At 40.4% G+C, this 14,317-nt stretch overlaps 2 protein-coding genes across 8 annotated transcripts in view; one reads left to right on the top strand and one right to left on the bottom strand.

Annotated features, from left to right (window-relative positions):
* LOC129741107 (rho guanine nucleotide exchange factor 7) overlaps positions 1-14,317 on the top strand; it is an 86,463-nt gene that overhangs the window by 42,692 nt on the left and 29,454 nt on the right. For all 7 annotated transcript variants that reach the window (XM_055732817.1, XM_055732814.1, XM_055732812.1 and 4 more), the window contains exons 2-5: positions 3,776-4,059; positions 4,136-4,292; positions 4,398-4,598; positions 13,611-14,286. In XM_055732817.1, the coding sequence (XP_055588792.1) occupies positions 3,867-4,059; positions 4,136-4,292; positions 4,398-4,598; positions 13,611-14,286 (1,227 nt within the window). In that variant the 5' untranslated portion in view covers positions 3,776-3,866. The remainder of the gene's footprint in view (positions 1-3,775; positions 4,060-4,135; positions 4,293-4,397; positions 4,599-13,610; positions 14,287-14,317) is intronic.
* LOC129741110 (uncharacterized) lies at positions 2,712-3,383 on the bottom strand. Its single transcript, XM_055732818.1, has 3 exons — positions 3,120-3,383; positions 2,946-3,040; positions 2,712-2,871 (listed from the first exon to the last, which is right to left on the bottom strand). Exons 1-3 carry the CDS (start codon positions 3,275-3,277, stop codon positions 2,732-2,734), a joined length of 393 nt encoding a protein of 130 aa, XP_055588793.1. The 5' UTR covers positions 3,278-3,383; the 3' UTR covers positions 2,712-2,731.

The following is a 14,317-nucleotide window of genomic DNA, read 5'->3' as shown; positions in this document are numbered from 1 at the left end:
TACAACAGATTATTTTGACATTTTGTTTTCATTAACATGCATTTTTAGTCGTAAAATAGTGAGCGCGATAAGCGCTTTTGAGTATGCAAACAGTAAGCATTATGTACTCAATTTAGGTAATATGCTTAAATGCGCACAAATCTCAAATAATGATTGTGAAGTGTGTATGAACGTCAATAAAAAAACTCTTTTTCAAATGGATTGTTTTTGATGTTTTTATTGTTTGTTTGCGTAAGACTAAATACTGTTATCTCTTCGAATAATCAATTTTTTGCATAACGCCAACAAATTGACAGTATTTGATTGAATAGAAATATATCGGTTTCCAATTATAATAGGACTCCGCTTATTCGAGGTAGTAGAGGCCTCTTCAGATAATACAAAAAATGTACATCCTTTTCCTTATGTTTTGCATACCATCTGGGCGCAAAGCTCGATATATGATTGTATGGATTTGTATCAACCTGATGGTTGGAATAACGTGGGAGCTCAGAAAACCGGAATTTGGATAAGCGGGGTTCAACTGTATATCGTTTCTCCTGAATATTTGGGTAAATGATCCCAATGTACTCTTTTTGGTGTTGCGGGTCTGGTAACCCCAGTATAGCGATCTATTTCAAAAATTGAACATCTTATTCATGTGAATACTAATCTAACAATTGTTAAGTTTAAATAACTGCTTAAAAAAAACTTTCAAAAAAATATCTATTATTCTGCTCTGAACAGAGGTAGAGTTTTGATGATTTTAACAAAGTTTCAAGTTTTGACGTATTCTAACACTTTGTAGAAGAAAATAAAGCTGTATCTCTTGAAACAATAAAGTTAGAATTTTTATTTTTTTTCCATAGTAGACTTTGACTTATGCTTTTAAGTTATGGAACATGTTTAAAGGAGCAAATTTTCTGAAAACACTTTAGAGCTAAAATGAGTAACAAAGGCGCTAGGAAAAAACAATTTTAGCGCTTTCAGACCACTGTGCAGTGGTGAGATCCTTGAAAAACAGTGCTACATTCTAATTACTGCGGAATTCTAGCGTGTCCAATTCTACCAGGATCGCACGTGATATGGTTTACTATCCTAGAAAAAAATCACTTTTGGAAGTGTTAATTTTTAATCCAAACCTACTGCAACATTCCATGACCCCGTGTAAAGCATTTTGCAGAGTCATACAAATTGTATAAATACAATAGGCTGAGTTGATTTGGGGTAATTTTTTAATTTCTCCAACCCTGGGGTCTAAGAAGAAGTGATTTTTTGAAGAATTTTTAAGTAATGTTTACATGAGTAAATTAGAACTTTTAGGTTTGTATGGGAAAATTGAATATTTTGTGCTGAAAAATCAACATCATTTTTGTTTCTTCTTCTATCGAACCGATCCTGTTATTAGTTTTTGTGCCAATTTAACTTCGTATCTCACGAGTCAAAAAAGTTATTAGCTGTTGAACATTAGTTCGTCTTTCAGCATTGAAAAACAATAAATTCAATTGACATTACTGCTGGTGCCTCAAGAAGTACTGCATGAAATGTAGTATACCTCGCTAGGCACCCAGCAGTGATGTCAATTGAATTTATTGTTTTTCAATGCCAAGAGAGATACCCCTGTTAAACAGTTAATAATCTTTTTGCCTAATATGATATGAAACTACGGTCTTGGACAAAGTTGCTCAGTGGAAAATTTCATTTAAAGAATTCATAAATTGACACAAAAATCATAAGAACACGGTTCCCATAATGTTGATTTTTCAGTAAAAATATTAAATTTTCCCATACAAACCTAAAAGTTCTCATTTACTCATGTAAACGTTACTTTAGAATTCTGTAAAAATCATGGATGAGTTTTAAATCAAAACGAAGCTTTTTAGACCTTAGTGTTTGAGAAATTCTAAAATGATCCCAAATCGACTCAGTCTAATAATACAATTCTTTGGGTGATAAATAGGCAGAAACATGTTTCAATCGTCGGACTTAACCAAAACTAACACATCAGACAGCACTTCAAGAAATTCGTTCATAACAGTGATGAAAAGAAGTTCATAACAGTGATGAAAAGAAGTAGTACCTACTAATCCATTGAAGGCAAGTGTCGCTTATCCTATTCTTACGCAGCGCCGATAGGAAAGCGATTATGTTGCTTAAGCTAAGGTTAAAAGGGCTTTACTAAAGATATAATCATTATCAATTTCTCCTTAAACTTTTTTAGTTTAAAAAAAAATTATTCAGTCCTCACGGAAGTATAGGAACTTTTCGTTGAACCATTTGAGATCGTTTTTTTTAATACCACAGTACTGAATTGAAAGGAAGTCATCGATCGGATTACCTTCATTTCTTATTATTTTACTAAATTTTACTCGAACTTTAAAAACTAGGATACTTATTGTACCTAAACAGAACCTTCCCCTAAAAATCAAAACTCATTAAACACTCAGAAACCCAATCGAAAAAAACGGTCTTCTGTGTTGAGATTGAACTACGTGATGAAATGTAGAAGCATTTTTTTTGAAAAATTGTAACTACATGCCTTGCCCTTATCACGAGTCTTTTCCACTCATCACGAACAAATGGCTGTGAATTTTGTTTTTAATTCGACTTCTGAGCTCCTAAATCCTTCATTTCCTTCTAAAAGATGACCAAATTTACCGAAAAATCTGTAAGAACGTTCTAGAATTGGGGAACAAACCGGGCAGTGATATATTCGAATTCATGGAGGCTCGTTTTCATAATTAAACTATATTTACTCCTTGGCTGGCTTTACACTACTAACAGTATCCATTGACTTAATACCGGACGATTCGATCAATCGCTCCAGCAACTTTCGATCCCGGTCCTCCCGAGTACCCTTGATCTGTTCCACAATGGGAATGGCAACCGGTCCTAATGAATGAATATAGAATATGAATTAACTTTCGTTTCTAGAAACAACCAATGATCAAAATCGATTGACTCACCTGTTGTATGGATGACGTACTGCTTCGTGTCCCCGGCAGCGAGATGATATTTGAAGCCGTCCTTTCCGTCCGGCCCATATTCGATAAATTGTACGCTGTAAAGATTTGTTTGGTTGAATAGGTTGCTCTCTAGAGTTTCCTAACACTTTTCAAACGTCCTTGACGCCTTCTCACCTTGGTTCTTTGATGGCTTCTTTCAAAGTCATCTGTATCACAGTTGCATCTTTTTCCTCGTGCTCGATCTTCAGCTTGCTCTGTGGAACACTCTTGGCCCAAACTATGTTGGCGGCCAATAAAACTAACAGCAGAGTATTCCGGATTGATCGATCCATATCACAGGTTGTTGTTGTTGATTAAATGCTAACTGGCAGCACAGGAGGCACCACAAATTGTCACCGCGGCCACTAATTGTGAAAGACACTTGGAAGAACAATCATTGATCATCTTTTTATACCGCTCCAGAGGCCTTGCACTTCTCGTCTCCAACGCGGTGTGGCTGAATGGAATATTGGATTGACTGACGACAAAAGTCCACCGAATTCGGTGCAAAAAAAGAGCGAAACAGGTTCTCCGGTTGTATTTTACATTTCATCTCGCATTTCAAGCCCCTCTCGATATGATAGGCCCGCCCGCTAATCAGAACAGAAAAAGACAATATGCAAATTGGGACTCGAATGCGGTCTGCGACAATGTACCAGTTTTTTTTAATAATTCATTTACCTACTTCAGTAAACCGTTTCTTTAAGTGGATTGTCTAGTTTTGTAAGAAATCAATCGAACACAACAGTTAATTTACTGATCTTTTTCTCCTTCTTATCTTTTTTTCGCAGAAACTGTCTACATCACATTATTTGTAAATCGAACCCCTTACCCTCTCCCTGAGAGGGCTCTTGTAACCGAGACCGATCTGGAGACCCCAAAATGGACCCGTCACAACCGTCCCAGTTTACCGTGCAGGCGCAGTATTCTTTCAAAGGGACCAACAATGACGAGTTGTGCTTCAAGAAGGGCGACATCATCACACTAACGCAACGGGAAGACGGCGGCTGGTGGGAGGGCACACTTGGAAGTAAAACCGGCTGGTTCCCGAGTAATTACGTCAAAGAGTATGTCGGTAGGTTAAATAGCTCCTGATTTATGATGACTGCAGAGAAAAAAAAGTTGATTCCCACACCTTAATCCTATTTCAGGTCCACTGCCCGTATCAGAGGTCTTGAGACCACCGGAGGAGATACAAGCCTTCAGATCGGTGGTGTTTCGGGACCTGATCGAAAGTGAAAAGGCACACGTCGCCGAGATTCGCGGAATGGTGGAGAACTTTCTTGAACCGTTGGAAGGCAGCCAAATGTAAGCGTCTAGCTAAAGACAAAAAAAAAACATCCTTCACCTGTCCGGTTTTAAATCCTACATGTGCCTCTATGTCTGTTTATTTTTTACCCCCCTTAAACACAGTCTAACTGGCGATGAGTACACCCAGCTGATGTGCAACTTTGTCGAGGTGGTCGAAATGCACGAGGAGTTTCTGCAGAACCTGGAGGAGTCGAACGATCGCGTCGGCAAGGTGTTCCTCACCAAGGCTCCGACGATGAAGAGAATTCACCAGTGCTACTGTTCGGCCCATCCGCGGGCGATCGTCATCGTCGACAAGTATCGGTGAGTTCTGTGCGAATTTCTAAATTCTTATGAGTTGCTGATTTCAAGGCATGAGTATTTTATAAATCTTATTGATTTTAAATGGCCCATAAAACATGTATAAGTTGTCAAGATAGAAAAGAACAAGGAATGGACGCACAATCCAATTATTATGTTAGATGTTTATTAACAAACATTTAGTACATTCATAAGATGTGGAAAATACAATGTAAGATGGGAGCGTTGCAAAATTTATGAAGCAATCAGTGTGCCAAGATGTTTTAGATGTTGGAGATTTGGCCATAAAGCTAAATATTGTAAATAATCTGTCGTGCTTAGTGTTGGAGCTATGATTGTTCGATTTACAAACGCAAAATTTCAAAACCAAAAATGATCAAAAACTTGTAGCTAAAGCATTCTAAATCAAATATTTTGTGTTTTAATTTGAAGGGTTTGATAAGTATTTTTTAAGAAATTTGCATGGTTTCCCAGGAACTACATCCGACCGTTGTAGTTTCAGTTGAAACTCATTTGACTGAAGACTTGAATTCGAATTCATTTAACATTAAAGGTTACAATTCACAGAGCGTGGGCATTTTAGCTTCCAACTGGATATTCTTGAAAAACATTGGCTTAATAAATTTGTTGTAGATACATTCGATCTTTTTTTTTTGACGATTTTAATTTTTCGCACATTAGATTCAATATATAACTTAAACTTCAATGAAATAGTGAACATTAAACCAAACATTTGATAAATATCGATCATTTCAGACTACTCAAACGGACTGAACAGGTTGGAGAACATGCTATTAAATCAAATTTTCATACTCGAATTGCTGCCGCGCAATATCGACGGTAGGAGGCTTCTAGCTAAAAATTGAACGGAATTTTGTTCTGAGTGTCATGTCAGTGCACAGTGGTGCAGAACATCAATCTAGCTGTACGAAATTAATAGCGCCCAGAGATGAAGAGATAGACATTTCATGTCTTCAGCAACATTGTTCAGTTTTACATGGAGCATATTCCAATATCAAAATTTTTGCCGAGGGGTCCACCGATAGCGAGATAAAAATGCTAACTTTTTTGTTCTTCAAATAAGGTCTTTGGTGTCTTCGACAAAGTTGTTTATCTGATCAAAATACATAAGTTTGTTGAATATGTCAAAGTCCTATCACATCACCCTCAGGAGTTACAGTCAAAGTAAAAAAAATCTCTTTAAAAAACAGTTTTTTGAACCTAACGCGTTGTAGATTGGATAAAATGGTTTACTGTCTTTGAAACAAAGTTGTAACAAGAAACGATCTATAATTGTTTCATATATTATGATGGGTTTAGAAGTTGCAGATGCCCTATAGAAAGCATTTTGTGTATTTTATTGGCAATTTTTTAAGGCTCGTCTATCGAAAAGTGCAACTTTTCGCAACACCTCCTTTTTTGTGATTATTTATGATGATAAGCGGAACCATTTCCATTTGAAATTAACGGGGAAATCGGTGGAAATAGTAGAGATTTGAATGATTGAAAATACACTTTTTATATGAAAATTACCTATTTTACTTATAGAAAAAAACGTTGATAACATTTAATTCATTAATAATGTGTTGCAGTTTTCTTTAATATATTTTGTTTTATTAAAAAACATTTAAATTCGATTTTTTAAATAATTTAAACTCAAAAAATAAATAAATGGAACTAATCTATTCAATTTGGGAGAGCTCTGAATAAGTATTTGATATTATATAAATGAATAATAGAACCGGGTTAGCAAGTACAAACCGCTATAACCAGTTCAATTTAGTGTTCTTCCAAATTTTACAGAAAAGTTCCACTAACTTTTATTGAGTTTAAATGATTTGAAAAATCTAATTAAAATGTCTTTTTATAAAACAAAATATTTAAAAAAAAAAACTGCAACTCTTTATTAATGAATTCAATGTTATCAACGTTTTTTCTATAAGTAAAGTAGGTAATTTTCATATAAAAAGTGTACTTTCAATCATTCAAATCTCTACTATTTCCACCGATTTCCCCGTCAATTTCAAATGGAAATGGTTCCGGTCATCATCATAAATAATCACAAAAAAGAAGGTGTTGCGAAAAGTTGCACTTTTCGATGGACGAGCCTTCAAAAATTGCCAATAAAATACACAAAATGCTTTCTATAAGGCTCCTGCAACTTCTAAACCCATCATAATATATGAAACAATTATAGATCGTGGCTTGTTACAACTTTGTTTCAAAGACAGTGAACCATTTTATCCAATCTACAACGCGTCAGGTTCAAAAAACTGTTTTTTAAACAGATTTTTTTTACTTTGACTGTAACTCCTGAGAGTGATGTGATAGGACTTTGACATATTCAACAAACTTATGTATTTTGATCAGATAAACAACTTTGTCGAAGACACCAAAGACCTTATTTGAAGAACAAAAAAGTTAGCATTTTTATCTCGCTATCGGTGGACCCCTCGGCAAAAATTTTGATATTGGAATATGCTCCATGTAAAACTGAACAATGTTGCTGAAGACATGAAATGTCTATCTCTTCATCTCTGGGCGCTATTAATTTCGTACAGCTAGATTGATGTTCTGCACCACTGTGCAGTGTGATCAGAGTTTACAGTCCTTCAAATATATTGGAAATCCAAGAAAAACTGCTAGAATTGGTATTGAAAAGTAGTTTTAAAACTTTATTCAGTGTGAAGGAATAATTATCGAAGAACAGTCTGGATTTAGGATACAACATTCTACAAAATCTGCTGTGAATTTGGTACCTACTTCGAAACTTGAAAATCAATATTAAAAATAATAAACTATCCTTCTCACTTCTTAAGATGCGTATGGGGTGGAGGAAGGACTCAAATGGGCCTTAGTATCAGGCAAAATAAATTTGGTATTTTAGGTTTTCTGCTTGACAATGGATTAAGTGATCACTAGTTTCCCCTTTTGCGCTATCATAAAAACTTCACTATACAATTCCCACACGATTTAAATATTATAGGATACGACACATAACGTTCTACTAACGAAAAAAGGATAAAAAATTGTCTTTAGATCGTCCTGTAGATGCACTGTTGAGATTTGTCTCATCGAAGTAATCGATGAGATGAATAACAACACACGCATATTGGTGTTATTATTATAAACAAATTATTGTAACTATGGTTCCCTATGAATCTCTAACTGATTAGTATAAATAGAAGTTAAAATTGAAAATAAAGCTCATTCTTAATAGACTTCTTAACTTTGTTGACGACCATAACATCCTGCTTTCCGAACAGTTTGGATTTAGGAAAGGCCTGATTCGGGTGATGAACAACATCAAAAGTAACAAAGCTGTTTCCAAGTCGACGGGAATGGCCTTATTAGACACCGAAAAGGCATTCGACAATGTCTGGCACGATGGACTCATATACAAGCTTAGAAATTTCAACTTTCCACTTCACCTCATCAAGATCATCCAAAATTACCTTCAACAAAGGTCGTTCAGAGTATCCTTAAACGGTTGCTGTTCGGACACGTTCACCATCCCAGCAGGAGTCCCACAAGGTAGTTTACTGGGCTCGATCCTATACAACGTCTACACATCCGACATTCCTCCTCTGGGTGATGACGGAGTACTCTTCCTTTTTGCTGATGATACAGCAATAACCGTCAAGGGTAGAATTCCTCGTGAGATCACGAACAAACTCCAAAGATGCCTCAATGCCTTCGTCGAATACACCAATACGTGGAAAATTAAAATAAACGCAGCCAAAACAAAAACAATAATGTTTCTACACCGACAATCTCCGAAACTAAGACCTCCGCCTACATGTACAGTGGTTATGAATGGCATAAGGGTCGACTGGTCCAGCGAGGTGACATACCTGGGAGTACTGTTTGATGAGAAGATGTTATTCCGCTCGCATATCGAAAGGGTTTTGATCAAATGCTCAAGTCTTGTTCGGTGCCTGTATCCTCTCATATGTCGAAGGTCAAAGCTTTCACTTACCAACAAACTGGCGATCTATAAACAAATCTTCACACCAGCGATACACTACGCATCTGCGGTATGGGAATCCAGTGCCCAAACTCACAGGAACAAACTCCAAGTGGCGCAAAATAGGACCCTAAGAATGATCTTGAATCGTTCCCGCTACACCAGGATTTCTCATCTACATAAAGAAGCAGACATTCAGTTAGTGGACCAGCGAATATCCGACACTAAAAACAGATTTGTACAAAAATGTAACACATCCGAACACACATTAATTCAAAATTTGTTTATATTAGATTAGAATGTAAATAGTATGATAGGTTGTAAATAGCAGTATTAGGTTCTGTACATAGTAGATATAAGTAGCTTTTTTGAAAATTTCAAAACTGAACAATTCCACACAATTGGACAAAACTTTTTGAAAATATTAAAAATTTTGTTAATGTAGAACAATCTCAAAACCACATTTCTACTAAAGCTGAAAAGAAGATTCTGTATCACTTAAAATTGAATATGTAACCACACAAAAATCCCTGAATTAAGATTAATTTAAAGTCAAAAAAAAAAAAGTCATTCCAGTATTGACCTTCAAACAAGTCGTTTCTCTCCTTTCCACTCCGAAAGTGCTCCCTGTCCAACAAGTTATGGGCCCAGCACTAGTGGAAAGGAGGAAAAGAGTGGAATCCAGCCAGCAAGAAGCCAATGGGAGGACGAGCCAGCGCCGGGAATCCAAAGGAACGTCGTCGAGCCAGAACCGTGTGAGGTTGTCGGACCAGGAGCCTGGTAGGTCGTCGGACCGGGAAGCCAGCTGGAGGTCGGCAAGCCAGGAGACTCGGGAGGGAGGTCGTCGGGCAAGTGCTTTGAAGGGTCGTTGGTTTGGAGCCATTGAGAGCGGACCAGAATCACTGGCGGTTCGTCGTGCCGGGAGCCATGGAAGGTTGGCGGGCCGGTGCCGTGAAAGGTCGTCAAGTTATAGGCCAGGTGGTGGTCGTCGCACCAGGAACCTCTGGTGGACTTACGAGCCGGGAACTACGGAAGGTCGTCAAGCCGGTGCCATGGAAGGGTGTCGGACCGGAAAACAAAGTGATGGTCGTTGGGCTGGTGCCACTGGGAGGCGTCAGGCCTCAGGAGGAGTGTCGAGGAGTGGAATCGGCAGCGGCAGGAGGGCGACCCGGGAATCCATTTGGAGGTGATATGCCTCGAATCCGATGGAAGGTGGTCGTGCCTGGAATCCGTTCGGAGGTGATCGACCTGGGAATCCTTTCGGTGGCGTCAAAACGGAAAAACCAAGCCGGGAATCCATGCGGTGGCTTCTGCGGACCGGAAAATTGACCGACGCGCAAACTTATCTAGAGCTTGAGGACCTTTGGGAAGCAGTCAAGCCCGAGAGAAAAGCCGACGGAACTTTCAACGATGTCGATCCTATGAAGAATCGGAAAGCAAGAGCCAAGATCCTTCTTTTACTTGATCCGACAAACTATAACCACGTGCAATCGACGTCGACAGCGATGGAGTTTGGCAAAACCTGAAAAATGCATTTGAAGGTTCGGGTCTAGCAAGGCGAGTAGGACTTTAGCGCAAGCTGATCAAAGCGGATCTCAAAAGCTGTTCTTCAATGTCTGAGTACGTGGTTTCTACGGAACATCAAATCAACGGGGTCGGATATCCAATTTCGGACGAATCGATTGGTGCGTTGCTGCTGTGGGGTCTCCCGGAGGATTACAGGCTAATGATTATCGCCGCAAGATATTTGGTCACATTGCGAACGAGTGCAAAAATACGTCAGTTGAAGCTTTCTGCACTGTCCTCTCGACGATCGAGTCGCGCAACACCACCGATTGGTATTTCGATTCCGGGGCAACAGTGCACATGACTCACAACAAGGTGCTGTTGAAGGATCTGAAGCCGTCGAATGGTTCCGTTGTAGCTGCTAATAAGGGAGAGATGAAAATCGAAGAAGTTGGAGAAGTCATCCTGAAAAACCAACAAAATCCGAAGACGAATTGCTAAAAATCTTCAAGAGGTTTCATGTGCTGGCTAAGCGGCAAACCGGATGTAAGATTAAACTCTACGAACTCACAATGGATTGGAGTATACGAATCGGAAGTTTGAAAACTTTCTTGCGAATTTTGTGAATCGCCATCAGACAACGACTACCACCACACCATAGCAAAATGGGCTAGCTGAGCGAGCAGATCGGATAATCGTCGAGCGTGCGAGATGCATGCTACTCGAAGCGAAGCTGGAGAAGACATTCTGATCTGAAGCTGTATCGACTGCGGTTTATCTCTTGAACCGTTCCCCAACGAGTGGTCATCATGTCACACCTGAACAGCTTTGGAGTGGAAAGGAACCGGACTTATCGCACGTGAGGATCTTTTTAACACAATCCATGGTGCATGTACCGAAGCCCAAACAACGCAAGTGGGATGCCATATTGGAACCTTGTATTTTGTTAAGTTTCGAAGAGGAACCCTAGGGCTACCGCCTGTATGACTTCAAGATCAAGAAGATCATCAAGAACCGACACGTGATACTCACCGATGAAGGCACAATCAATGATCGCAAACCGGAACCTAGTGCAAAAACTGACGGAAATATGGTTTACTTAGACTGCCAACGAGGAAGCAGTAGAATCGACTGGATTAGTCGAAGTTCCGAGCGTTCCTGGCGCTGATGCGGGCGTTCTGGCACCGATCCCCGACAATCATGTGGTTATCCCTGCAACGGGAATCCTAGAGAGCAGTTTTAAAATGACAATTTTGAAGAGGCGCTCAGCAATGTTAGTTAGCTCGACAGATACCTTTACAAATGTGAATGTGTTTCTTCCGAGCCAAATTTCATATCCGCCTGAGTCACTGGCGTTGAGGCGAGGTGGTCGGGAGCACCATCTACCAGGCAAGTATGATCAGTTTGTTGTTACAACCAGAGGTCTACCCAGTTTTCATACACCACAGACAGCCAGTACAGATGTCGCGCGAGGTGCGCTACCGAGTCATGTCGATCCGAGTCAATTTAGTGGAGTAGCTATTCAGATGTTGATGTCTCCAATGATCCAACTACCTCGCAGGAAGCGATATTCCGTCCCGATGTAGAATGTAGCCATGCAGGAGGAGTATGATGCGTTTATGAGCAATCAAACCTGGTCCTTGGTGGAACTCCCAAAAGGCAGAAAGGCGATCAAGTGTAAGTGGGCGTTTAAAACCAAACACGACTCGAACGGAAATGTGGGCGATACAAAGCGCGCCTGGTGATAAAAGGTTTTCGCAGCGAAAGAAGGCGGACTATGATGAAACGTACTCCCCCGTCGCGCGTCACAGTTCACTCCGGTACCTTTTTGCGCTGGCTTCAAGATACGGTTGATAATTGCCTTCAACAGATGGATGCTGTAACGGCGTTCCTCCAGGGGGAACTTGAAGAGGAAATATTCATGTTTGAGAATCCCTAGAAGAGGAACCTGGTATGCTGACTGAACAAGGCATTATACGGGCTGAAACAGTCGAGTTGAGTTTGGAACAACAAACTGGATTCCATGCTGAAGAAGTTTGGCCTTACTCGAACAAACTACGATCCTTGCGTGTACTACATTGTCGACAATCAGGAGGCTATTTTTCGTGGCAGTCTACGTTGATGATGTGATGATTTTCTCGAACAACGACGGCTGGATCAAGCACATCAAGACGTTCCTGAATACGAACTTCCGGATGAAAGATCTGGGCAAGGCTAAGAGTTGCTTGAGCATATGGATCAGTCAGACCAACGATGCTGTTGCTCTTGATCAAGAAGTTTACATCAAAGCGATCCTGACATGCCACCTAAAACAACCGAAGGAGAAGCAGAGGATCAACATTCCGTATCATGAAGCTGTTGGTTCTCTTATGTACCTGGCGCACGTTAACACGGCCGGATATTCTCTACGCCAGGCATGTCAAACTCGTTTAAGTGTGCGGGCCGCATTAAAAATCTTTCATTTCCTAAAATAATATTATTTCCTCTCTTAGCAAAAAAAAATCTTTTTAATATTTTGTGGCAGGAAAGCCAGTGTACTTCTGTGTAGTAGGGAATTTTGTGATAACTTAAGACGGGGCTACGCGGGCCGCATTGACCAAGGCTGCGGGCCGCATGCGGCCCGCGAACCCCCAGTTTGACATACCTGCTCTACGCCGTGAATCAACTCAACCGTTACAACTCAAATCCTGGACTACAACATTGGAGTGCAGTAAAGCATCTTTTCTGCTACCTGCGTGGAACTTCGAAACTGAAACTGGTTTACAAGAAGTATGCGAACGAAGAGGGTATTGGTTACAGCAATGCTGACTGGGCAGGTGATCTGGACGACCGGAGGTCAACAAGCGGCTACATATTTCAACTGCAAGGGGCCCCGATTTCTTGGTGCTGTAAGCGCCAGCCAACAATAGCATTATCCTCTTGTGAAGCAGAGTATATGGCACTTTCGGCAGCAGTCCAAGAAGCTTCGTGGTGGAAGGGCCTGATGTCGCAGTTCCAGAAGATCGGACCAATTCCTAAATCCTGCGATAACCATAGTACAATCGCGGTGGCTAAGAATGGTGGTTACAACGCAAGAACAAAGCACATCGTACACGTCATACGACATCAATATATTCGAGATGCACTGGAGAGAGGAGTGGTCAACATCAACTACGTTACATCTGAGGAGCAACTACGAAGCCTTTGGCTGCTACGAAGCTGATCAAGAATCGTGAAGCAATAGGAATTATAGCTTAAGGAGGTGTATTGTATGACCAATTTAAATAAAATTTTCTTCATTCTGTTACTAATTGTCAAAACCAGAAGATGTGTTTCAATACATTAACAAGCCGCTCAAAAATTTTAAACTTTCTCCAAAGAATTTTGATCGTAAAATGCATACCTACTAACATCAAATGGCAACAGAACTTTTCTAGGGGATCATCATCTTCTCTCATGTGAACATATAACCAAGGTTATCGTAGAACCTTAGAAAACATGCCGCCGATTTTATCTCTGAAGAACAAGACTGATGGCACTAATCCTTATATTTTACATTCCAGCGATGACCTCAACACCTTCATGGAAAAACAGGGAGCCGCAAAGCCGGGACTGCTGGTCCTTACGACAGGTCTGTCTAAGCCATTCCGTCGTTTAGACAAATACTCGGCCATCCTGCAGGAGCTGGAACGGCACATGGAAAGTGGTCATCCGGATCGGGGCGACACCCAGCGTAGTATAGCCGTGTTCAAGGACATCGCATCGTCCTGTTCGGCAACCCGACGGCAGAAGGAGCTGGAGCTGCAAATTTTGACTGGTCCCATTCGCGGCTGGCAGGGCCAAGAACTGAGCAGTTTGGGGGAGATTATTCACATGGGCAGTGTGGCCGTTGGGTCCGAGCACAAGGATCGGTACTTTGTGCTGTTCTCGGAAACGCTTCTCATTCTAAGTGTTAGCCAAAGGATGAGTGCCTTCAAGTACGAAGGCAAACTGCCACTAACAGGGATTAATGTTAATCGCTTGGAGGATACCGATCAGATCAAGAATGCATTTGAAATTACGGGTCCGTTGATCGACCGGATAGTGGCCGTCTGTCAGGGGCCAACGGAGGCTAGCAAGTGGGTTGATTTTCTTAATGCAAAAGTAAATCCAACCGGAGTGGAGAACCAGCAACCGGTCAAAGACATGAAGCGAATCGTGAGCAGTTCAGCCGTCAACATCCCGCAACCACCACCTCATGTAAGTGTTTTGAAACTTTTTTTTTTTCTTA

This window comes from Uranotaenia lowii, chromosome 2 (assembly GCF_029784155.1).
Source record: "Uranotaenia lowii strain MFRU-FL chromosome 2, ASM2978415v1, whole genome shotgun sequence".
NCBI classification, from domain to species: Eukaryota; Metazoa; Arthropoda; class Insecta; order Diptera; family Culicidae; genus Uranotaenia; species Uranotaenia lowii.
The sequence above is the reverse complement of the archived record's forward strand: the minus strand, read 5'-3'. Positions and strand labels throughout refer to the sequence as shown.